Source organism: Myxocyprinus asiaticus, chromosome 44, assembly GCF_019703515.2.
Source record: "Myxocyprinus asiaticus isolate MX2 ecotype Aquarium Trade chromosome 44, UBuf_Myxa_2, whole genome shotgun sequence".
Taxonomy (NCBI): domain Eukaryota; kingdom Metazoa; phylum Chordata; class Actinopteri; order Cypriniformes; family Catostomidae; genus Myxocyprinus; species Myxocyprinus asiaticus.
Window position 1 is genome coordinate 32,744,336 of NC_059387.1, and position 24,943 is coordinate 32,769,278.

The window sequence follows — 24,943 nt, forward strand, 5'->3', positions numbered from 1 at the left end:
CTATTAAAATTGGTTTTGTTGGTGTAACCTAATGTAGTCAGGTTGATTCAGTGATGCTAAATAATATTTTTAAATTAAATAAAACCGGTTAATTTAGATTTTACCACATGAAGCACGTTTTTAGGTTAAATAAGTATACCGTTTATTATTAGAAAGTGTTCAAAATAGTTTTAGACGAAGTATGTCGCACGTAATGCCATTGATGAAGTTCCCAGACCAGACAGTGCGGGGCAGCATTGAGCCAAAAAATGCCCCTCAGTTCAGAAGATGTGCAAAATTATATTTAGAGCGTACAAAAATGTTCTGCATGCACAAGATGATATTTTGATTGCAAAAAAAAAAAAAAAAAAAAAATGTTCTGCATGTGCAAGATGATATTTTGATTGCAAAAAAAAAAAAAAAAAATGTTCTGCATGTGCAAGATGATATTTTGATTGCAAAAAAAAAATAAAAAATTTCTGCATGCACAAGGTGAAATTTTGAGTGCACAAAAAAAAATATGTTCTGCATGTGCATGATATTTTGATTGCAAAAAAAATAAATGTTCTGCATGCACAAGGTGAAATTTTGAGCGCACAAAGTTATTTTGCATGCGCAAGATGATATTTTGAGCACAAAAAAATATTCTGCACGCGCATGATATTTTGAGCACACAAAAAGTTATTTTGCACGTGCTTGAACTCAATTTTGTAAAGCAATGTATCTTCTTGCAAAGATAAATTCAACAAAAATCAAGTTTGCGCTTGAAAAAAGTTTATTTGATTGTGAATTTGCTCAGAATTCTAAAATTGTGCTTTCTCCTCACCCACTCTGCATGCAAAATACCTTTTTGCATGCTCAAAATATCATCTTTTTTGTGCACTCAAAATATAATTTTGTGCGTGCAGAATTGTGGCACAAGTAAAACTCCATGCAAGACCCCGGGACTAGTCATCATAGTAACACCCCTGTAAACTCACAAGCCCTCTGCTCTCCATAGTTTCGCATTAAAATACTAGGCAAACGCTTGTGCTTGCATGGAAATGAGAAACGTTTATTGATGCACAGCAATGTGACTTATTACGCGCAATGACAGTATTACTGGACAGCAATGGAACATGACAGTCTAGACTACAACAGTCCACGTCACTAGGTTGGTTCAGTCATGTACATCATCATACAAACAATGAGACTTTTTTTAAGAATATTTCTTAACATATTATTGTAGCGACATATCTCAATTAGTCTGTCTGGTAAGTGTCCAACACAGGGTTCAATTTAAACAATGTTCGTAAAAATCACAAATAAATAACTGCTTAGCCGTTTCAGTGGAAATATCTTGAAATCTTCGTCTAATTGTGCACAAAAAAAGTTTCTGAAAATGTCGGGTTGAAGTCCGCGCACAAAGACCCCGTACAAAAATAACAATATACCAAAAAACATTTGCTTCAAAAGTGTATTTACACCAAGTCAGTCCGACGGAATGGAGTTTGTTTACTTCTTTTTGCCCGTTTTCCTGGCCGCTGTTTTTGATTTGGGTTTCGCCGTTTTCACCTTCTTCGCTTTGCTCGCCTTGGCCGGTTTGGCCACCTTCGCCTTCTTGGCAACTTTCTTGGCTTTGACGGGCGACTTCTTCTTTTCGGCCACCTTCTTCACTTTTTTCTCGGCGACTTTCTTGGTCTTCGCGGGGGATTTCGCCACTTTCTTGGGCTTGGGAGCTTTCTTGGGTTTGGCGGCAGCTTTGGCTGGTTTCTTGACTTTCACCGGCGCCGGTTTGGGTTTCTCGGGCTTCTTGGGGTCCTCAGCTTTGGCCAGCTTGAAGGAGCCCGAAGCTCCGATGCCCTTGGTGTGACGCAGGAGCCCGCTGGCCACCAGGCGCTTGAGGGCGAGTTTGATCTGGGAGTCGGCGTTATCTCCCACCTTGTAGTGATTTTTCACGTACTTCTGGATGGACTGACGCGACGCGCCGCCGCGGCTCCGATCGGCGGCGATGGCCGCTTTGATCATGTCGGAGTATTTGGGATGCGACGTCGCTTTCTTGGCGTTTTTCGCCTTCTTGGGCTTGGACGCGGGGGCCGCTGCCGTCTCAGCCATGGCCAAAAAAAAAAAAAAAGAGTTTTGGTTAGTCCTGGAGGATTTCAAACAAAAACCTGGAGCGAACTGTCAAAAACTCACTCGCAAAAAAGTCTCGCTAAAATTCTTCTAATTGCAGCCACGTCACACCTGACTTGCGTCCTTTGATGATTTGTGATTTCAAATATTTATTTCGATATGAGAAATTAGCGCGCTCCGAAAAGTGTGTATATTATCTGCCAAAGTGCGCCTGTACTGTATATGAAGCCTCCACGCGGACGTGATTGAGAACACCAACTGCCAGCAGCTGATCGAGCGTGCTTCCATGAAATCTGCGCGGGCTGGTTTGTGTTTCTTCCTCCTCGAACTGAGGCCGAATTTAGCCAGCCTGGTTCGGTACCGATCCTCCCAGCGCCACGGTCCAAGAGGGGAGGCTTTGGGCTTTACGTCCGTGTGTCGCTTTGGCCTGAATTCATCGAGCCTTTAACTTTTTTCCCCCGAAAATCGACTCAAACTGGCGAGCGCGGTGATGTATTTAGCAGAATTCAGGTAAAATTAACCCAAAACAACGAAACCGATCTGGGAAACACCGAATGCACATGAAAGCCCAATCAACACACAGGAGGACCGGATGGGTTTGATTCATGGAAAATGTCGTTTTCGTTTTTAATAAGCTGAAGTAGTTGACGAACTAACACAGTCCAGCCACCGAGTCCGCGTGACGTTACTGCGATTATTTATTGTTAAACCTTCTATAAATTAAATGTGCGCGAATTAAAGTGTCTCTCGTATGATGCATCATATTCACACATGTCAAGGTGTGTTGGTGTAACACATGTGCTTTATATCTATACGAGTAAAAGGTTATATTACATATACCAGCAGCTCAAATGCTGGGTGTTCAGACAGAACTGCTCGGCTGTTAGGAAAGTTGCCAACGACTCAAAGACCAGCTTTACCGATCAGAACCCACCGGTACCGTGGTCAGGTTGCACATATCGGTCTATGTATACATTCCCGATGGGTTGCACTTTATGAATACGACTGGCATATTGACATGAATCAAACTGAGTTGATGGTTTAAGCGCTCGCGCATTCTTTTGTTATCACTGCGTTGGCAAGGAAACGCGTACCCCATCGGTATATTTTCCCTCATTTTTGGCATCGTTCACTAATAAAGTGATCAGTTTACAGACTACTGAATGATTTCTTAACCATTGTGTTCCCATCGCGCGGGCTTATTTCGTTATGCACATTTTCAGGGTTGATGCTGTTTCAGTCAGAACGCCATCTTGAATCTATTCACTTCAGGTTTTACTGTGAACACCTCACGTGTAGCCCCCTTTACAGAACTTTTAATTAGCCCACTGCATATCAGTAATTAAACAAATTGATTAACCATTTAACTTTGTACTCAAGTTTGTTGATTAAGCGCGCGACTGTTTGACTCTCGCGCTCTGGTGAGCTGGTTGTCTCTCGCTCATAACACTGAAATTGAACAATATTGTTTTTAAATATTTTTGCTTTTGGTACTATTAATTATTAAGTGACGCTAGACAGTTGTAGACCCTTGAATATGATTTTTGTTGCTTTCTTTTGTGCCACTTTGGATAGGCTACCAACAGAATGCCATACAGTAAGTATTAAAACCAATGAACATCACACACTATGATTGCTTTTGTTAAATCCAAACACATCCGTGTGTGCCAGTGTGTGTGTGTGTGTGTGTGTGTGTGTGTGTGTCTGTGTGTCGTGCTCTATGTACAGCTCCTCTTAGTGATGTAGATAAAGGTGTCTGCAGGTATGGAAAGCCAAATTAGCTTTTAATGTTCCCAGCCTTACTCATCACAATTGCATTTTTACTAGTAAGAATTCCCATTAAAGAGCTCTGTAATTAAATTTTTACTAGTAAGACTTCCAATTAGAGAGATCTGTAATTAAATTTTAACTAGCAAGAATTCCAATTATAGAGATCTGTAATAAGATTTTTACTAGCAAGAATTCCAATTAGAGAGATCTGTAATTCCATTTTTATTAGTAAGAATTCCAATTAGAGAGATCTGTAATTCCATTTTTACTAGTAAGAATTCCAAATAGAGAGATCTTTAATTCCACTTTTACTAGTAAGAATTCCAATTAGAGAGATCTGTAATTACATATTTACTAATAAGAATTCCAATTAGAGATATCTGTAATTCCATTTTTACTAGTAAGAATTCCAATTAGAGAAATCTGTAATTCCATTATTACTAGTAAGAATTCCAATCAGAGAGATCTGTAATTCCATTTTTACTAGCAAGAATTCCAATCAGAGAGATCTGTAATTCCATTTTTGCTAGCAAGAATCCCAATCAGAGAGATCTGTAATTCCATTTTTACTAATAAGAATTCCAATTAGAGAGATCTGTAATTCCATTTTTACTATTAAGAATTCCAATCAGAGAGATCTGTAATTCCATTTTTACTAGCAAGAATTCCAATTAGAGAGATCTGTAATTCCATTTTTACTAGCAAGAATTCCAGTTAGAGAGATCTGTAATTCCATTTTTACTAGCAAGAATTCCAGTTAGAGAGATCTGTAATTAAATTTTTACTAGTAAGAATTCCAGTTAGAAAGCTCTCTAGTTTAATTGTTACTAGTAAGAATTTCAATTACAGAGCTCTCTAATTAAATTTTTACTTATAAAAAATCACATTAAAGATATGTTTAATTGCAGAGCTCTTTAATTGCAATTCTTACTAGTAAGAAAGTAATTGCAGAGCTCTACAATAGCGATTGTAACTAGTAAGAATTGAATTGTAGAGCTCTCTATTCAGTGCTATCCCATTATGGTAATCATGCCTCATGCATATTCATATTCATCTGGCTTGTATAAATTGTCAGGCAGGAAATGTATATTATTACATACAGTATAATTTCTGTTGTGAAAACCAGGATGTGAATTACACTTTTGAGGGGTCTCCGGTTGGGGTAGGGGGTTTGGAGGGAGAGAGAGAAAATGTATGATTATATTATTATACAGTAAATGTATTAAAACTATTATATTAAAATCATTACCAATTCTATTCTGTAAACAGGGACTGTTTTCGAAATTGCCACCTATCCACTTATAGTGTACTTTTGTTTGTGTCTGCGATTTTGTAGTGGTGTCCTAATTCGTTTACTACACACTGTACAGTATGTTAACTGATTCTTACCCTCAATGCATTGTGATTTCATGTGTACATCCAATGTACACTCGCCGATGGTATATTGCCCATGATCCACCACCACAGGAGGACCGACAAGCTGAAGAGAGCATGTGCGGAGAGAGAGAGAGAGGGAGCAAGAAAGAAATCAAGGAGGAGACACCAGTTTGCACTTTACTTCATTCCAATAATCTTTTATTTCATGCTCTAAAGTTTTTACTTTTTTAGAAAGTCATTGATTGATTAAAATTATTATGTTAAGATATTGTTATGATTATGCAGATGTAATCATAAAGATTATTTATTTTGATTTTGTCATTAACTCTGGCAAAAGTTAAATAGCAAGTAATTTCATTTTTCACTAATTTACTGAGGTTACATTATTAATAAATCTGAAGACTGTACACAGTGAAAATGATCATTTGCTGGATGTTTCAAACATTTGATAACATGCAGTGTTTTCAATTAGATTGCTATAATGCCACATGAGGGCGCTATGCGCTCATGATCCTCTGCATTCAGATCTGCCTAGCTTGGAAGGAAAGTTTCAAGATACTGAAAAATAAATAAAAACATACCCTTGTTCATCTTTGTTTATTCTTGTTGGATGCAATTAAAATGTTTGCTAAATAAGCTTAAAACAATTTTAATATCTGGCGGACGACAGCAGCGAGGACTCCACTACAGCGCATCCCTCCTCCTTCCCGGGTTTCAGCACCAATGTAACGGGTAAGGATGGGCAAGGAGGACGCGGGAGCCGGCTGAGCAGTCAATGAAACTTTTAATGACACAAATCAACTTAAACACACACAAAGCGGCCACATGTGTCTCTCTCTCTTGAACTGGCTCCTCCGGCTCATCTTTATCCCCCTCCTGGCTGATTAGAACAATTCAGGGCCGGGCGTGCGTCCTCACGGCACGGCCACGCCCTCCTCCTCGTCACAGGGTGTAACCACTTGTGCTTTGCATCTCATGAGTACAAGTTTTTACTAGTAAGAATGCAATTGTAGAGCTCTGTAATTGACATTTTTACTTGTAAAAAAATCAGTTGGAGAGCTGTGTTATTGATTAATTACTAGTAAGAATGGAACTGCAGAACTCTAATTAAATTCTTACTAGTAAAAATGCAATTATGCCGAGTTTAAAGATAAATCGGCTTGCCATATGCAGGTGTCTAGTGCTGAAAACAGCACCTTTCTTCAGATCTGTGCAGACAGATTGACAGATAGACAGACAGGCAGACAGACAGACAAAACAGCTGTATATCCCAGAATAGTGATGATGGACAGTCAGGGACTGAGAAACTAAATTAGTTTTGGGCCACCATGTGCTGCTCAAATGTTCTAAATTCTACAGAAATTAATTTGTGATCCTGTAATTGGGATTTTACATGCTGTAATTTCATACATGCATATTAAATGACAAGAATTTTACAGCTTTGGACATGCAACCGCTTTAAAAAACAAAAGTAGGCCTGATACTTATAGCATGTCTACTTGTGACGTCACACTACAAGGCAGCGGAAGTGCGCCTAAACGAGCTCATGAGTTGATGCGCGTGCATGTGTCTGCATTTTGAGTGACAGAGCAAGTGTTGATATTCTGTCATTTACTTGTCATATGTGTGTGACATAACCAAAGGTCGCTTAAACTTGAGTGTTTTACATAAAAAATATGTATAATAGTACATTTAGTTATTAATGCTATATTTAAATTATTGTATTAAATAATATATATATAATTAAAAAAATTATTAGAATAATTTGATATGAAGGTACACATGACATAGAGCACATTGCCATGTTAATACAGGTGTTATAAATATTTTGTTTATATTTATTAAGAAGTTATAGCAATACATTTATTTGTACATTTCCAGGTTCAATACAAGTTAAACTCAATCGACAGCATTTGTGGCATAATACTGATTATCACAAACAATTATTTCAACTTGTCCCTCCTTTTCTCAAAATAAATAAATACATAATAATGATAAAAAAAAAATGTGAGGCACTTACAATGGAAGTGAATGGGGCCAATTTTTGTAGGGTTTAAAGACAGAAATGTTAAGCTTAATATTTTATAAAAGCATTTACATGAATTCTTTATTAAAACTCGTGTATTATTTGAGCTGTACATTTGTTTATATGATCATTTTCATTGGAAAAATTATGATATAAACAATTGGATTTTTGCTTCTTCTTTTTTTTAAGGAGGGACAAGTTTAAGTTATTATTGTTATTATTTGATAGTAATCAACATTTTGCCACAAATAATGTTGATTGAGCTTAACTTGTATTGAACCTGGTATATCCTTTTAACTCCAGACTATCTCATAAAAGAAAACAGACCAGAAAAGAATGTAGTTTCTTTTAGATGTCCTAAGTACACAGAAATATTCATCATTACATTGATTGTACTATATTCAAGCTGAAGAGTTTAAATTCTGTGCCATCGAACAGAATTGCACATATAAACATTGTTTTCAAACAGCTTTCCGAATACACCCCCCTACTGCTGTTGGTCGAGCCAATGTTGTTGCATTGGGCTGGACAGGTTTCTCAAATCAAACTAGAATTTTTCTAGCACCACAGAGACACAGTGTTTACAGTTTTCGGGAAATTTAACCAGCGAATGGCTTACCTATAGCTGTCTCTGCATCTTAAGCTGGGATAGAAGAAAGTGTTTAACACCAAAACAATTACACACTTCAGCTTTAAACTGCCTAAAATTGTTGACACAAAGAAGCATTCTGGACAAGGGAGAAAGTGTAAGTGAAGGCTAATTAAGGCTTAAAAATTTGTGATTTTATCAGTATCATAGATATTTGTGTGTAAAATTGCAAATAAGACTGAGAAATGTGTATACAAGTGGGATGAATGTCCAAGTACAGAATGTAGGCCAATTTGACAAATGTATAGAGAATGTCGAACATGCGCTTTACCAGTAGAGGACAGCACTTTTCTGTTCTGCATAATGTTCAATGTTTGAGAACACCAACAGAGGGATCTACTCTTGTTTTATCTTTTCAGTTTGTCCTAGGTCTGTATTGTCTGCTGGTGTGCAGACTGGTATGTGAAGAGGTCATGGAGTTCATCCTTAAAGACTGCTGCCTTTGATGGATTGATAGCACGCAAGTATCAATAACAAGGAGCCAATCGAATATCATAAAGTCACATGTTGACCTGTGGATGTATTGGCCACTCGGGTAATTGTCAGCCCAGTGTTATTGATCCGCTCCAGGATCTGATGGAGATGCTGGAGAGGTTCCATCCAGGTGTGACTGTAAATCACTACATCATGCAGGTAGACCGCACAGCAGTTCTTCTCACAGCTTGGAAGTACACCATCCATTAACAGACCACAAGTAGAGACATTCATACAAATGTTGGTAACCATAAATTATGTTGTTAATGGGGAAATTTAGAGATAGTCAGTATCTAATTTAAATATGAAGAGCAAGTCTTGTTTATGTACTTTACAAAATAATTAGGGTCTTAAGGCACTCTCTCTGTTTTATGTATTTTTGTCACTGGAGAAAATAGCTACCTCTATGTTGTGTTTCCCCCCCCCCACCAAACATAAAGAAGTGATTTGTAAATTCTATTCACCCTATACTATATTGAAAGCACTACAACAACACATTATTCTATGTTTTACCTTGTGAAGTAATTTTTTTTTAAATACACAGTACACTCATTTCAAATCAGATGATTGCAACACACTCCAAAGAAGCTGTGATGGTCGAGTGTTTACCACTGTGTAACATCATCATTTACTCTAACAACACTTATTAGAACCTTTTGCTATTTTGAACAAACCCCTAACCCTAAGAATTAAAACACAGCATGTAACTCATCCCACACGTTTGAGCTACACACATGATGGATGTATACCTCAAATTGTGTGGCTTGTTGAGGAATGTAGCATTGTGGTGGTAACTTTTGTCATTTTCTTCAGAAAATGTAAAAATTCAGTTTGCATGTAGTCTGTAAAATCACCAACAATTAGAGCATATCATCATTTGTGTCTAATAAAGAAATATGGACAGTTAAATGTTTTGGGAGAACTATCCCTTTAAACATCTGCACTTAGATTACAGTGTGAATAACATGGAGATGTAATGGACTTTAGAGGCTTCTCTTTCATATTTATTACACTATTACCACCTTCAAACAGTCCAGAGAGATAGTCATCAATCCATATGACTTTTTTATTTTATTTTTTTTTTTATCCCCTTTTCTCCCGAATTCGGAATGCCCAATTCCCACTACTTACTAGGTCCTCGTGATGGCGCAGTTACTCACCTCAATCCGGGTGGCGGAGGACACGTCTCAACTGCCTTCTGAGACTGTCAATCCGCGCATCTTATCACGTGGCTCGTTGTGCATGACACCGCGGAGACTCACAGCATGTGGAGGCTCATGCTACTCTCCACGATCCACGCACAACTTACCACGCGCCCCATTGAGAGCGATAACCACTAATCGCGACCACGAGGAGGTTACCCCATGTGACTCTACCTCCCTAGCAACTAGGCCAATTTGGTTGCTTAGGAGACCTGGCTGGAGTCACTCAGCATGCCCTGGATTCGAACTCGTGACTCCAGGGGTGGTAGTCGGCATCAATACTCGCTGAGCTACCCAGGTCCCCCCCCTCCCCAAATGATTTAACTGATTACAGCATGTATGTGATTGTCAAGACGTTATGTGCATATGTAGCCAATATAAGCAGGGACTGAACTGTCTCAGAGTGCGTTTAGGGTTTGTAGTATCTGCTGTGTGTGATTAATGTCTGATTTAGGAAACCACTGTGCGCCTGCATACTATTTGTGTGTGTGCATATGTGTGTGTGCACTGCAGTGAGCGTGTGTTGGTGTGTTTAGTCTCTTCAAGACTCCTGCAGGGTAGAGAGAGCTGCAGATCTTAGGACACGCCCCCCTCTGCTCTGATTGGCCGCTCAGCACCACCTCCCTCCCCTCCCTCATTGGTATTCAGGTAGTACAGTCTTTGTGGAGGACAGAGGGGAGAAAGGGCGAGAGGGAGAGAGATTTAGGTAAAGGCATAGGACCACAACAAGAGGGGCATATTGAGAGACACCGAAGGGTAGGAACGTGGAGATAGAAACGAGACAGAAGGACACTGGATTGAGACAGAGAGACAGTTTTAACTGCAGGGTGAAAGCAGTTTTTTGGTGAATGGAAGCAGGTGTTAAAGTGCCACAAAGATCTATAGGTTCTGGATGGTGACTGGGACTCGGAGTGCCTGTGTTGGATTGGAACCCAGTTTGGATCATCTAAACCTGGGCTGACGGCACTGGTAGAAGTCCCAGTGATACACTCCCGGACATTATTGCTGTGCATTTGAGAGGGTCTCGCTGGCGTTGGGGAGGCGTGCTGCACAGACGGACGGACTCACTGGCTGTGTGTGTGTTTGTGGGTGTGTGTATGTGTATCTCTGAGTGATATCCCCCTATGTCCTTCTTTTGGTGGCTGTGCGTGCACCAGGGCCCAGTATATGGATAGAAGCTCACTGTTTCAGCTCATACAAGAGCAGGTAAGCTGCAGCTGGTTGCTATGGTTACTGCATCCTCCTGCATGTCTATGTGCATGTATGTTTCTAAGCTGATACTTGAGGATCGATGCAGAAGGGGATGAGCTGAGAGGAATGGAGCGCTGGAATGAATGAGTAAGGAGTGTGTGTGTGTGTGTGTGTGTGTGTGTGTGGTCCTCTTGTTTATTCAATGGCTATTACTCTAATAGTACTACACTAGACATCAGTATTGGCACTGATGCTGCTCAACACTGGACTGGTTCGGCATATGCTAATATATGCAAATCATACATAAATACTGGTTGCTTAATATTTTATTTCCTTTTATTATGTTGAAATAATATTTGAATGTATTTACCTGTATCATATTTTTTGCACAGTCACCAGCAGATGAAAAATCCAAGAATATGGCAGTGGAACTACTACTCGAGCATTCTGTTCTGTTCTATTCTATTCTATTCTATTCTATTCTATTCTATTCTATTCTATTCAGTTAAATTCAGTTCAACCTCATTTGTGATTATAACAACAGATTGTTAAATTCTATTAATTTCAGTTATACTTCATTAGTGCTTTCAAAAATATAGATTGTTAAAATAAATTAAATTTAGTTCATTTCAAACAAAATTTTTTATTAGTGTTATTTTGTTTTTTGTTTTGTAATTTTTCTTTAAGAACTAAAATGTTACCCTCTTTTTTGCATGCAAAAATTGTTAAAAAATGATCTTTTACTTATTTATATGCTCAATTAATTCAACTTCACGAGTGCTTTTAACAATTTAGATTGTTAAAATTCATTTATTCAGTTTATTTCAACCTGATATAAGTGATTTGAACAATACAGATTAAAATGATCATTTATGTTCATTATATGTACCGTACACTGCCCAGAGTTTTGTTTTTTATTTTGTTTTGTTTTTCGTTTTGTTTCATGTTTTGTTGTTTTTTGTTTCAGTTTAATGTTTTGTTTTGTTACTGAAAGTTACCCTCCTATTTGCGGACAAACATTGCGGAAAAACATGATCTTTTACTCATTTATACCCTCATTCATTAGTGCTATTAAGAAGATAAATTGGTCAATTAAATTCTATTTAATTCAACTGCATTAGTTTTTTAAGAATATACAGTAGATTGTCAGATTCAGTTTGGTTTAATTCAACTTTTTATTTAGCGCTTAAGAATATATACTGTCTCTAAGTAATGGTGGGCTTTCAAACCTCCAATCCAAGCACTGGATGTTAGTGGCACAGTCTAAAACTGTGATTGCGAGGGAGAAACCTTGGGAGGAACTAAGACTCAAAGGGGAGACCCACCCCCCTCTGATCAGCCTTCTGGAATAAATATTCATAAAGATAAATAGTTAGAAGTTAAACAATAAAAGTATATCGCTTCAAAATATCCAGGAGAGTTAAGGTGTGTACTGTAAGTAACCAACAAAGTTTTTTTTTTTTAAATCACATAAATATCGAGATATGTTTAGCCATGAAACTAGAAATCACGTGTCCTATTTGTTTAATTTTAATCAATTATTTTAGTACTGGGAGGTTGCACTCCTATTTGCTTACAAACATTGCAAACACATTCTCTTTTATTTATTTATACACTCATTCTGACCTGGCAGTGTGCAGAGTGCATTACTCTTTCCGTTCTGAAGTAGAAATAGAAGGAGGTCAGTGAGAACTTCAAGAGCTTGGAGATCCAGCGCTGTTCACCCAGATTTACAGATGACTTCCTTATTTCAACTACTAAATACCTAAAAGGAGCAGCTAATGTTGGAATTTCCTGGATAGTTTTTTCTTGGCAAAACCAAAACCTTATGAAAGCTCTTTAATGGCTTGATTTTAGTAAAAACTGTATTGTCAGTGCCTAGTAGTGCAAATCATATTAGTTACACTCAAAAATGTATTTATATGGATGCACAAATCATCTTGGTTTGAATGCATATGCATGAATATATGTTAATTAGTTTTGTTCTAAAAGTTATACTTTTTTGTGCTTGATTATCTCTGCATCTGCAATTATACTAGTTCTGTGTTCTTATTAGTGTTGGCTAAGGCAAGTATCACTATTACTATTGTCCACACATATGCTACCTATAGAAAACTGCTTAGCAACGCCATAGGAACTGCCTAAATACATTTGTTAGTCTTGTTAGTAACTTAGTAAGTAACACAGTTATATCTATAATTGCTTTCTTAGAAAATCGCCACACCTACAATATATATGCGTTTTCTCATAAGCTGCTTTGGTAAGAAACTTCTGAGAATATGAATTTGAAATATAAATGGAGGTTGTATTTTAAAAAACAATGATTTTGGGAGACTAGAAGTCATACTAGTCAATGTCTGTGTGTGCAAGTGTGTTTGATTTTGTTGTCTACTGTATGCTGATGTTGAGAGATTAGGTTGATTGATAGACAGAAAAGCCTATCATTCAGTCGGAGGGGCAGAATTGATCTTTGCCTTCAGGGGACGAGGGACACACACACAGACACATACAGAAAATGTGTGTGACTGTTTAGGATGTCTTTATCCAGAGATCTCAATATAAACTCTAACATTTCACATCAAATTTTTGCATATGGAAACACAAAAATAATATTTGCTGTGATCTCCCATTCATTGCTATAGTTTACCTTGCTATAGTTTTTTTCCACATTCCAAACCTAGAAATGTGAAAAAGGTCCATTGCATAAATGAGATCCGCATTAAGTCTTCCGAGCAATAATATTTTCCCGTGGCTGTTTTTCATATGTTTTAACATGGTGTATCTCTGAATTTGTGTGTACTGTAAGTTTGTACTATGACAGAAGGAAAGACTGGCAGTTTTGTGTGTTGTGTGGGTGTGTGTGTGATAGTGTGCATATGGTGTGAGTATAGTGCAACTATGTGTGTGTGTAACGGCAAGATGCTTAACCTTTCAGTTTATGATTTTGTTTTTATACTCTGCAGTGCTGAGCCAGAGTATTTCTGGCTCTAATGCACACGTACACAGTTCACACATGCAAACACACACATGCACTGCACTGTGTATAATAAACGGAAATAATGAAAGACATAAGGGATATTTCACCCAAGATTTATTTACTCACCCTCATGATATCCCAGGTGTATGACTTTCTTTCTTCACCAGAACACATTTGAAGAAAAACAGAAAAATATCTTAGCTCAGGAGATCCTTAAAATTCAAGTGGATGGTGATCCGATTATTGAAGCTCCAGAAATCTCAGAAAGTCAGCAAAAATGTCATTCATACGACTCCAGCGGTTAAATGAATGTCTTCTAAAGTGACACGATCGCTTTTGGATCAAAAAAAGATCAATATTTAAGTACTTTTTAACTGTAATCTAACGCTTCTGGTAAGCTTCACGAAAGGGTGGAGATCACGCGTGTTGCCATAATACGGACGTAATCTCACATTCTCCTCTCGGTTGAGACATCCAGGATGAGCACACAAACACACCATTGTGAGTGAAGAAACAGATAAATACAGATCTAAACCAAAACCAACCAAGCTACTGTACAGCGTTCCTCCTTCTCACTTGTAAACAGCCCTGCTCTTCTTGGTGTGTCGCATGTGCCAACATGATTACGTCACACACGCATACCGCTGCAGAACGGAAGCTATGATTTAGAGGTAAAAAGGTAATATTGAATACTTAACTATTGATCTTTTTCGCACCAAAAGCGATCGTGTCACTTTAGAAGACATTCATTTAACCGCTGGAGTCATATCGATGACGTTTATGCTGACTGTCTGTTCTTTTTAGAGCTTCAATAATCAGATCACCATTCACTTGCATTTTAACGACCTACTGAGGTGAGATATTTTTCTAATTTTCTTCAAATGTGTTCTGGTGAAGAAAGAAATTCATACACACCTGGGATATCATGAGGGTGAGTAAATAATGAGAGAATTTTCTTCTTTGTTTTTCTTTGCATCAAACAAAGTTTGTAATGTTGTGACTCACCTCGGAGTTGGTTGGTTTGATTCATGGCTTGCAACTCTTTTATGAAGAATTTTATGAAAGGCCAATGGAAAAAAAAATGAATGGGAAAAATACTTCTGGGCTTAAAAAGTGTGATTAAAGCTATAATCCTTAGTATAATCCTTAGTATTAAACGTTGGAGTGTAACTTGTCCAGCATTGTTTGTGCTACAGACATGAACAACAGTTCAAATATCAACCATACAGTACATGAGTGTGTGTGTAAGCAGTACTTGCTTTGGCAGCAGCTGTTCTGAGAGGAAGGAGGGCAGCTGATAGTTGGATTGCAGAACCATATTTAGCATTATATTTGCATAAAATAGCTGCAGTTCGTCCTCTATGACTCCTCCTTTATGACCAGCTGCATTGATTTAACTCCCCATAGGAAAGAATAATCTCAACTGTACTTGGACATACAGCATACAGTGCATCCGGAAAGTATTCACAGCGCTTCACTTTTTCCACATTTTGTTATGTTACAGCCTTATTCCAAAATTGATTAAATTCATTATTTTCCTCAACATTCTTCAAACAATACCCCATAATGACAACGTGAAAGAAGTTTGTTTGAAATCTTTGCAGATTTATTAAAAATAAAAAAACAAAAAAAATCACATGTACATAAGTATTCACAGCCTTTGCCATGACACTCAAAATTGAGCTCAGGTGCATCCTGTTTCCACTGATCATCCTTGAGATGTTTCTACAACTTGATTGGAGTCCACCTGTGGTAAATTCAGTTGATTGGACATGATTTGGAAAGGCACACACCTGTCTATATAAGGTCCCACAGTTAACAGTGCATGTCAGAGCACAAACCAAGCCATGAAGTCCAAGGAATTGTCTGTAGACCTCCGAGACAGGATTGTATCGAGGCACAGATCTGGGGAAGGGTACAGAAAAATTTCTGCAGCATTGAAGGTCCCAATGAGCACAGTGGCCTCCATCATCCATAAATGGAAGAAGTTTGGAACCACCAGGACTCTTCCTAGAGCTGGCCGCCTGGCCAAACTGAGTGATCGGGGGAGAAGGGCCTTAGTCAGGGAGGTGACCAAGAACCTGATGGTCACTCTGACAGAGCTCCAGCATTTCTCTGTGGAGAGAGGAGAACCTTCCAGAAGAACAACCATCTCTGCAGCACTCCATCAATCAGGCCTGTATGGTAGAGTGGCCAGACGGAAGCCACTCCTCAGTAAAAGGCACATGACACCCCACCTGGAGTTTGCCAAAAGGCACCTGAAGGACTCTCAGACCATGAGAAACAAAGACTGAACTCTTTGGCCTGAATGGCAAGCGTCATGTCTGGAGGAAACCAGGCACCGCTCATCACCTGGCCAATACCATCCCTACAGTGAAGCATGGTGGTGGCAGCATCATGCTGTGGGGATGTTTTTCAGCGGCAGGAACTGGGAGACTAGTCAGGATCGAGGGAAAGATGAATGCAGCAATGTACAGAGACATCCTTGATGAAAACCTGCTCCAGAGCGCTCTGGACCTCAGACTGGGGCGAAGGTTCATCTTCCAACAGGACAACAACCCTAAGCACACAGCCAAGATAACAAAGGAGTGGCTCCGGGACAACTCTGTGAATGTCCTTGAGTGGCCCAGCCAGAGCCCAGACTTGAACTCGATTGAACATCTCTGGAGAGATCTGATGGAGCTTGAGAGGTCCTGCAAAGAAGAATGGGAGAAACTGCCCAAAAATAGGTGTGCCAAGCTTGTAGCATCATACTCAAAAAGACTTGAGGCTGTAATTGGTGCCAAAGGTGCTTCAACCAAGTATTGATCAAAGGCTGTGAATACTCATGTACATGTGTTTTTTGTTGTTGTTTTTTTTTAATAAATTTGCAAAGATTTCAAACAAACTTCTTTCATGTTGTCATTATGGGGTATTGTTTGTAGAATTTTGAGGAAAATAATTAATTTAATCCATCTTGGAATAAGGCTGTAACATAACAAAATGTGGAAAAAGTGAAGCGCTGTGAATACTTTCCGGATGCACTGTATAACAAATAGACCTCCAAGGATATTCAAAGAATACCATGTTATTACAGAAGTTTTCATTCTGTAAAATGTACAAATTATATTTTACAACTAAAAAATCATTGCTATATATATGGCAATACTACTCGCATGTTTCTGGGCCCAGTCATATGGAGTGTATTTTTGGAAACCATGGCAACAGTAAGGCTCATTTTAGCACACTTTAGCAGCAGAATGTCAGTCGGAGGGATACAGCTTTGTTTGCACTCACATAATCAATGAACAAGCCTTCAGATGTATTGAGGACAGTGAGCTAAAGCTGTCCGAGCTGTTTGCATGATCAGTTTGAAATGAAGCAGATTTTTATTAGGCTGATGTTACATTCACGGTGGTGGTGTGGATGGTAAACAGGTTTCGTTCACTCTTCACCCTTCACCTCTTTAATGACTGTCTAGTCTATCTACCTCTGTCTTTCTTCGCTCTCAGTGAATAAGACAGGGTATTAGGACGTCGTTAGGCACGACACACAGTGGAGTACTTGTATTCACAGCCTTGAGAGTCTTATTGCTTTTATCGTTTCTACGTAATTAAAATATTAAGGACAGACTATTCATTCAGCAAGTTCATTAAAGCAATACTTCACCCTAGAAATGAAAGCTTTGTCATAATTTACTCACCTCAAGTCATTCTAAATCCTGTGTGGGTGCTATGGATTACTAATGGTATCAGATGGTAATAGCATGGTTTTAAATGGTATTTCAAGGTACTCCCAAGAATACCATTCCAAGAATTACCATAGTACATATCCAAAAAATAGTAGTAGTAGTAGTTTTGAATGATGTCTCAACACCCCTTCTACTCGAGAAGGTGGCATGATGTGCTCACAACTAAGCTGTTGTCGCGTCACTCGAAGTGTAGACACAGTGTCGCTCGTTCTCAGGGTGACACATTGGTAATTTGTAACCATTGTGACAGCAGTAATTCTCTTCATTAACTGATTCTTTCTTTCATTTCCATCTCTTTCTTTCCACATGTGTCTGCTCTGAAATAATAAAGAGTAAACACACACAGAAAAAATAGATGTGTCCTTCCTTCTTTCCTTCTTTCTTATTGTCCTTCCTTTCTTCTTTTCATCCTTTCTTTTCTTTCTTTCTTTTGTCCCCTCTTTTTGTCATTCCTTCCTTCTTTCTTTTTTCTTTCCTTCCTTACTTGCTTTTTCCTTCCTTCTTTTCATCCTTCCATCCTTGCCTCCTTCCTTTCTTCCTTCCTTGTTACTTTTCTTCTTTCTTTCTTTTCTTCCTTTCTTCCTCTTGTCTTTTCTTCTTTCTTTTAGTCCTTCTTTCTTCATTTCTTCCTTCTTTTCTTGCTTCCTTTCTTACTTCCTTTTTTCTTTCTCTTCATCCTTCCTTCTTTTTGTCCTTCCTTGCTTCTTTTCATCATTCCTTCTTTCTTTTTGGCCTTTTTTCCTTCCTTCCCTCTTTCTTTTCATCCTTCCTTTCTTTCTCTCTTTCTTTTACACTTCCTTCCTTTCTTATTTTCATCCTTTCTTTCTTTCCCCCTTTTCATCGTTCCTTCTTTCTTTTTGTCTTTCCTTCCTTCCTTCCTTTCTTTTTTCCTTCTTTTTATCCTTCCATCCTTCTTTCTTTCTTTCTTTCTTTTTTCTTTTTGTCCTTCCTTTCTTCTTGTCATCCTTTCTTTTCTTTCTTTCTTTCCCTCTTTTCATTGTTCCTTCCTTCCTTGTTTCCTTGATCCTTGTTATTTTTCTTCTTTCTTTTCTTCCTTCCTTTCTCTTGTCTTTCTTTCTTTTCTTCCTTCCTTCCTTCTTTTTGTCCTTCCATCTTTCTTCTTTCTTTTCTTCTTTTCTTCCTTCCTTTTTTCCTTCCTTCCTTCGTTCCATCCTTTTTTTCCTTTCTCTTCATCCTCCCTTCCTTCCTTCTTTTTGTCTTTTCTTTGCTTCTTTTTATCCTTCCTTCCTCCCTTCTTTTTGACCTTCCTTCCTTCTTTCTCTCTTTCTTCCTTTCTTTACCCTTCCTTCCTTTCTTCTTTTCATCCTTTCTTTTCTTTCTTTCTTTCCCCTTTTCATCATTCCTTCCTTCTTTCTTTTTGTCTTTCCTTCCTTCCTTACTTCCTTTTTCCTTTCTTCTTTTTATCCTTCCATCCTTATCTCCTTCCTTCCTTCCATCCTTCCTTCTTTTTGTCCTTCCTTGCTAATTCCTTCTCTCTTTTTGTGTTTCCTTCATTCCTTCCTTCCTTCTCTTTGTCCTTCCTTCTTTCTTTTCTTCCTTCCTTTCTTCCTTTTTTTCTTTCTCTTCATCCTTTCTTCCTTCTTGTCTTTTCTTCCTTCTTTTCATCATTCCTTCTTTCTTTTTCCCTTCCTTTCTTTCTTTCTCTCTCTCTTTTACCCTTCTACCCTGTGAAATGTAAATACATCGTACAGAAATAATTCAGAGTAAACACACACAGTAAAAATAGATGTGTGTTCTGCTGGGTTGCATCTCCTGCCTGGATCTCTTCGGGAGGAGCTTCAGGCTGATAACTAAACACAAACTCACACTCACACAGAAATATGAAATAGTTGCAGATTGTGTGAGTGTATGTGTGTGTACTGTATGTGTGTAGCAGACAGATGGAATTGTGCAGAATGACTAAATGACTAACAGTTTGATCAGCTCACATTACTGCTAATACTGCTAATTAACTAATACTAACTTGTAAAAACGTCACAAATTCACAAACCGTATTCCAGAACATTCATAGGTTTATCTGTTATCGATCAAAAATTAATGTATTTGAAATTAATATATGAGTAAACAAAGGCAATGCAAAAGTTGTATTCAGTTACCACAGTGCTGAGTGGTTGTTAGCCTGTTGCTGTGCAGTTGCTAGGGTGTTCTGGGTGGTTGCTAGTGCATTGTTAGGTGGTTGCTACTGCTAGGATGTTCTGGGTGGCTGCTTACTGGCCCAAGTCAAATGAACCCAAGTTTCTATGATATTCTGGTCTCTAGATATGGCTTGGGTCCTTCCTTCAGTGTAAGTCTAGGGATGTTTTTACCTGTTATATCATCCACCAGGTGTAAGTCCTGTCACTTAAAAGTATAATAGCACACCTCTCCTCAACGGTTTGAGATGTTATATCCGTAGCATGAACACTGTGAGACTTAAAGTTTAATTCTTGGATTTATGAGTTTGTTCAAATGCCTAATATATGTAAATTATAGTAAAAGGGATACTTAGTGCTAAAATTTAATGAATGAGTATGTTAAAAGCTAAACACACTTCTCTCTCTGTTTTTGGGCAGCTGGACCCAGAACAGACTGGTTTCATAACTGTGGAAAATGTTACCAGTCTAGCTGAGCATCATGAGTTACAGCTGGACCCCAGTAAACTGGAGATGCTGCTCGCGCTGGTACAGAGCAATGAACATGGACACGTCTGCTACCAGGAACTCATAGAACTGGTGAGACACAAGCATGCATACTAACTTCTATCTCCATGTCTGGAAGCTGTAAAATGCTGCCTTCTCAGGCTGTACACAGAGCTAGGTTTTATTTGTTAAACAGCATGTCTCGACAGTGCCTTCATCTGGTTGGTTTGTGATTATATTTGGCTTTTGGACATCATATTGTGCACAAAAATGACAAGAGCTGGCTGATTGGCTGGCTGCTACACAACTTTGGGGCACAGAGGTTTATATCAGTCCATCAAAATATAACATCACGTTTACAAGGTACTGTGCTTGCAGCAATAATTGCTTTTGAGGAAGAACTAATTATTGGATTTGCCTATGTTTACGAAGATCATAGCATCAAATTGTTTAAAAATATTCAAGAGTTTTGTTTGAGGCACTTAAAAAGTTAACTAGTTCAGTCACCATTCACTGTCATTGTATGGAAAAAAGGTGCAGTGTCATTTTTAATCATTTTGGAGTTTTAAGGTTTGTTGACATTACATCGTCATGGCAACAAAGTTACAAAATTGGCAATAATTTAAACAAAAAATGTTAGTAAGTGATTTTATCACACTAAAATCATGTTAACACATAATGTTTATGTCTTGTGGCTATCATTTTGAAACAGTGAGTATTTTAAAGTTCCCCATTTACTTCCATTGTAAGTGCCTCACTGTAACCCAGATATTTGCTTTTTTCAAGAAGGGATGAGTCAAAATGTATTTTTGTAGTAATCAATATTTTTGCCAAAAAACGCTGTCAGCTGAGCTTAACTTGTATTGAACCTGGAATATTCCTTTAAAACAAGATTTTAAAAAATGCCAATAGGGTAAGAAAATAAACTGAATTTAAGATATTTTCTCTGAGAAAACGTTTTGTCGTGCACAATTTTATCGTGTTCCACGTGTTTCTGTTAGAAATCCACCCATGCTCCTCTCAGGATCTTTTTCTCCCTTCCTCTGTTTTTCACTCTCTTGCTCTTGATACGAGGGGGCGTAAGTGTTTTCGCTCTGGCACAGACAGTTTAATCAATTTTGCCACAGGCCCGTGTAATACACACACACACACACACACACACACACACACACACACACGCGACTGTGGTGCTCAGTGGTGACAGTTTTGATGCTCTACACTTTTAGAGATGTGGTACAAACCCTCATGTAATTTAAGAAACACACACAAAGATGCTTTTTACTGTCTCTTGCTGGAATTTAAGACATATGGTGATTTAAAATTATGTTTTAGAGGGCGAGAGACAGAGTCAAAGACTGAGACAGAGGCAAAGGGAGAAATGGATGAATTTAAAAGGATTTGGGTGAAATGTAAATCTAGGGCAGCGGGGGGTGGGGGGAGTGGGAGGGGGGCAATGAGGAGAGGGGGAGAGATCAGGCAATACAGTCATAAACTCATCCATTTGGCTGATTTGTTGTGTATTACTATTGTGAGGTCATTTAAAAAAATATATGTGTTTATATACATACATATACTGTACATACTGTATATACACACCATGTCTGTTCCAGATGTGGGTTTCCATAGGTTTCTTGTCTTACGGTGCACATTTCATTAATGCATGTTATTTTTCTATATAAAAATAAAATAAAATAAAAAACATGTTTGTCTTAATTTTTATCGAAGTGTAATAACTTGCTATTTATGCATTGTTTTAGGCTACTGTTGTAGGTAATGCAATCTCTCGAAAATCTTGCCAAAAGTTAACACAGGAAATCGGTTAACGCAATAAAGGTTACTGCAATAAGTAATTGATAATGCACAGTCAGCCAGTTGTTATCGCAAAATAAACCCAGACAGGTTGGGTCTTGTATCACCCTGAAGGGGTTTATTTTGTGATAACAACTGGCTGACTGTGCATTATCCTGCTTATAAAATAAATGGACATGAAACATTGATTTGCATTGAAATTATGTAATTATGTGAGAAGAATGAAATAGCTGAATTCCACCCAGTGGCGGTTCTAGCTTGTATGGCGCCCTGTGCGAAACCCTCTTCAACACGCCCCCAAAGTTGTTGACGGGGTGGGGGGTAGAGGGGGGCTGGTGTTGTTTAAAAGTTTTTGACGGGGTGGGGGTGCTGTGGGGGTGGTTGTATGGTGCCTTGGGCGCAACCCTCTTCAACAAGCCACCAAAGTTGTTGACCTGGGGGGGAGGGCGATGGTGGTTGTATGATGCCCTCTGCGAAAACCTCTTCAACATGCCCCCAAAGTTGTTGACCGGGGGTGGGGGGGGGGGGTGCGGGAGGGGGTGGTTGTATGGCGCCCTGTGTGAAACCCTCTTCAACACGCCCCCAAAGTTGTTGACCGGGGGGTTGGTGGTGGTTGTATGGCACTCTGTGTGAAACACTCTTCAATACACCCCCAAAGTTGTTGACCGGGGTTGACCGGGGGGGGGGGTTAGGGGGTGTAGGGATTGGGGTTGGGGTGCCGTGTGGGTGCCTCGTGCCACCCCCCCACAAGATGTCACTGCCGTCAACTGCACATGTGGCCCATTCCTAAATCCGCTACTGATTCCACCTCCAACTTGCATTGAAGTTCTGTGGTGTTTATTTAATAAATAATGACTCCTCATTATTCAGCTTATTACAAGACTACATGCCACATAAATACAAATAAAATGACATGAAACCTTGATTTGAGTTATTATTTAAAGGAATATTCTGGGTTCGATACAAGTTAAGCTAAATTGACAGCATTTGTGGCATAATGTTGATTACCACAAAAATTTATTTTGATTCGTCCCTCCTTTTCTTTAAAAAAAGCAAAAATCGATATTACAGTGAGATACTTACAATGGAAGTGAATGGGGCCAATTTTTGGAGGGTTTAAAGGCAGAAATGTGAAGCTTATAATTTTATAAAAGCACTTACATTAATTCTTCTGTTAAAACTCATGTACTATTTGAGCTGTAACGTTGTTTAAATCATAATTTTTACAGTCATTTTAGGGTTTGCTGACATTACATCGTCATGGCAACGCAGTTGTAAAATTGGATATAACTTTACACAGAAAAGGTTATTAAGCGATTTGCCATGCACCTGCCGTGAACTGCGCTAAAAGAGTATCACAAAGCAGTCGTAATGCACATGTGCCAGACACGTCCATACGGGCTTGGAGTCAAAAGAGTATACTTTGAAAGGCTTTAAATATGAAACCCCTGTAGCACATCTTGTCAGTGCTACCTATCAGAATTCACTTCCAACTAAAAAAATAAATAACCCTTAATGTCAAAATTGTCCATGTAAATGTTAATATATTAGTTGTCTGGTGAAATGTCAGCTTCAGAAGATGTATTCATTAAAAAAAAAATAACAGTCATTGAAGTGGACCACCTGGAGCAGTTTATCAACATTTTCTTCTATTGAAAGTTGCACAGATACATTTTTTAGAAAAATACCTGGACTCTTGACATCAGGGATGCATCAGGTTTAATGCTCAAGTTTGACACCTGTGTTTTAGAGATTCAGCTTCCAAGTCCTGGTCAAAAAACATCCTCAAAAGTGTGTGTTCAGGAGAAGAGTCAACCCCCACAATCCACTGCAAGCTTCACAAACATTCAGCCCTAAATCCATTCTGGTGTGACACACCCATGTTTACACGATCCAATCAATTCTTGATAGATAAAATCAGGTCCCGTCCTATGTTTTTCCCCCCATTGAATGTCCTGTTTTACTCTGAAATGTGTCACATTACGGAAGTAAAATGTTGTGCAATTGTTGTTTCATGTTGACTTTAAGACTTTCTGAATTAATTCAGTTACTTAAACAAAAAATGACATGTACATTTTCTCCCTCTCACTCTCAGCTGAACAGTAAACGTTCCAGTAGTTTTCGCCGAGCCATTGCAAATGGACGTCGCACACTGCAGCGAGAGATCCTATTGGATGAGACGGGACTGGGGGTGTATAAGCGCTTTGTGCGCTATGTGGCTTATGAAATTCTACCGTGCGAGACGGACCGACGATGGTACTTCCATCAGAACAGGCTCTGCCCACCGCCTGTGTTTATGGCCATCATAACTATTGCACAGGTACACCTAAAACACATTTTTCCACTGGCACTGTTGCCATAGACAAAAAAGTTGAGAGATATCTGCTTTTGTCATCACATTACAAAAATAGGTTAATAAAAAGAATCCTGTTCTTTCCATTAACCATTTATGGCTGTGTATGTGGTTCTAGACCTGTTATATGGTTCTCTGGAGATTGAGAAAAGTTCTTGCTGTTTCTTTAAAGGTTCTTTAAAGCACCAATACACAGATGGTTTTCTAAAGAACTAGAGAATAATAAAAAGTACTTTGTGAAACTTAAATAGGTTCTCCTATGGCATCAAGCAAAAAAGCCTTTTGTTTTCTAATTGGAAATGTTATTTTTAAGACTGTGAAATGTGTTTGTGTGTTACAGATCATTGTGTTTATGTGTTATGGAGTGATGCTGAATAAATGGGTGTTGCAAACATACCAGCCAGATTTCATGAAGAGTCCGCTTGTTTATCATCCCAGGCACCGGGCACAGATCTGGAGATTCTTCAGCTACATGTTCATGCATGTTGGGTAGGAACATGTCCATATACATATTTACACTCCAGAAAGAGGGATTTAAGCTCTCTGATTTAATGAGTGACCACTGGACACCCTTAAAGTTCACCTAAAAATAAAAATTCTGTCATCGTTTACTTTCATGTTGTTGCAAAAACGTATGAGTTTCTTTCATCCATGG

The 24,943-nt window shown here is 38.5% G+C and overlaps 2 protein-coding genes across 2 annotated transcripts in view; one reads left to right on the forward strand and one right to left on the reverse strand.

Annotated features, from left to right (window-relative positions):
- Positions 1-1,331: 1,331 nt before the first annotated feature.
- On the reverse strand, positions 1,332-2,297 carry LOC127434140 (histone H1.0-like). The gene has a single exon (XM_051686663.1). It carries the CDS (start codon positions 2,071-2,073, stop codon positions 1,474-1,476), a length of 600 nt encoding a protein of 199 aa, XP_051542623.1. The 5' UTR covers positions 2,074-2,297; the 3' UTR covers positions 1,332-1,473.
- A 7,998-nt stretch (positions 2,298-10,295) lies between these two features.
- The window catches only part of LOC127434135 (rhomboid-related protein 1-like), a 34,241-nt gene continuing 19,593 nt past the window's right edge, over positions 10,296-24,943 (forward strand). The window contains exons 1-4 of the mRNA XM_051686654.1: positions 10,296-10,795; positions 20,061-20,219; positions 24,031-24,255; positions 24,629-24,777. Of these exons, the coding sequence (XP_051542614.1) occupies positions 10,757-10,795; positions 20,061-20,219; positions 24,031-24,255; positions 24,629-24,777 (572 nt within the window). The 5' untranslated portion in view covers positions 10,296-10,756. The remainder of the gene's footprint in view (positions 10,796-20,060; positions 20,220-24,030; positions 24,256-24,628; positions 24,778-24,943) is intronic.

Excerpts from the sequence above, each read along its gene's own strand:
- LOC127434140 (XM_051686663.1), bottom strand. The coding sequence starts at position 2,073 with ATGGCTGAGACGGCAGCGGCCCCCGCGTCCAAGCCCAAGAAGGCGAAA.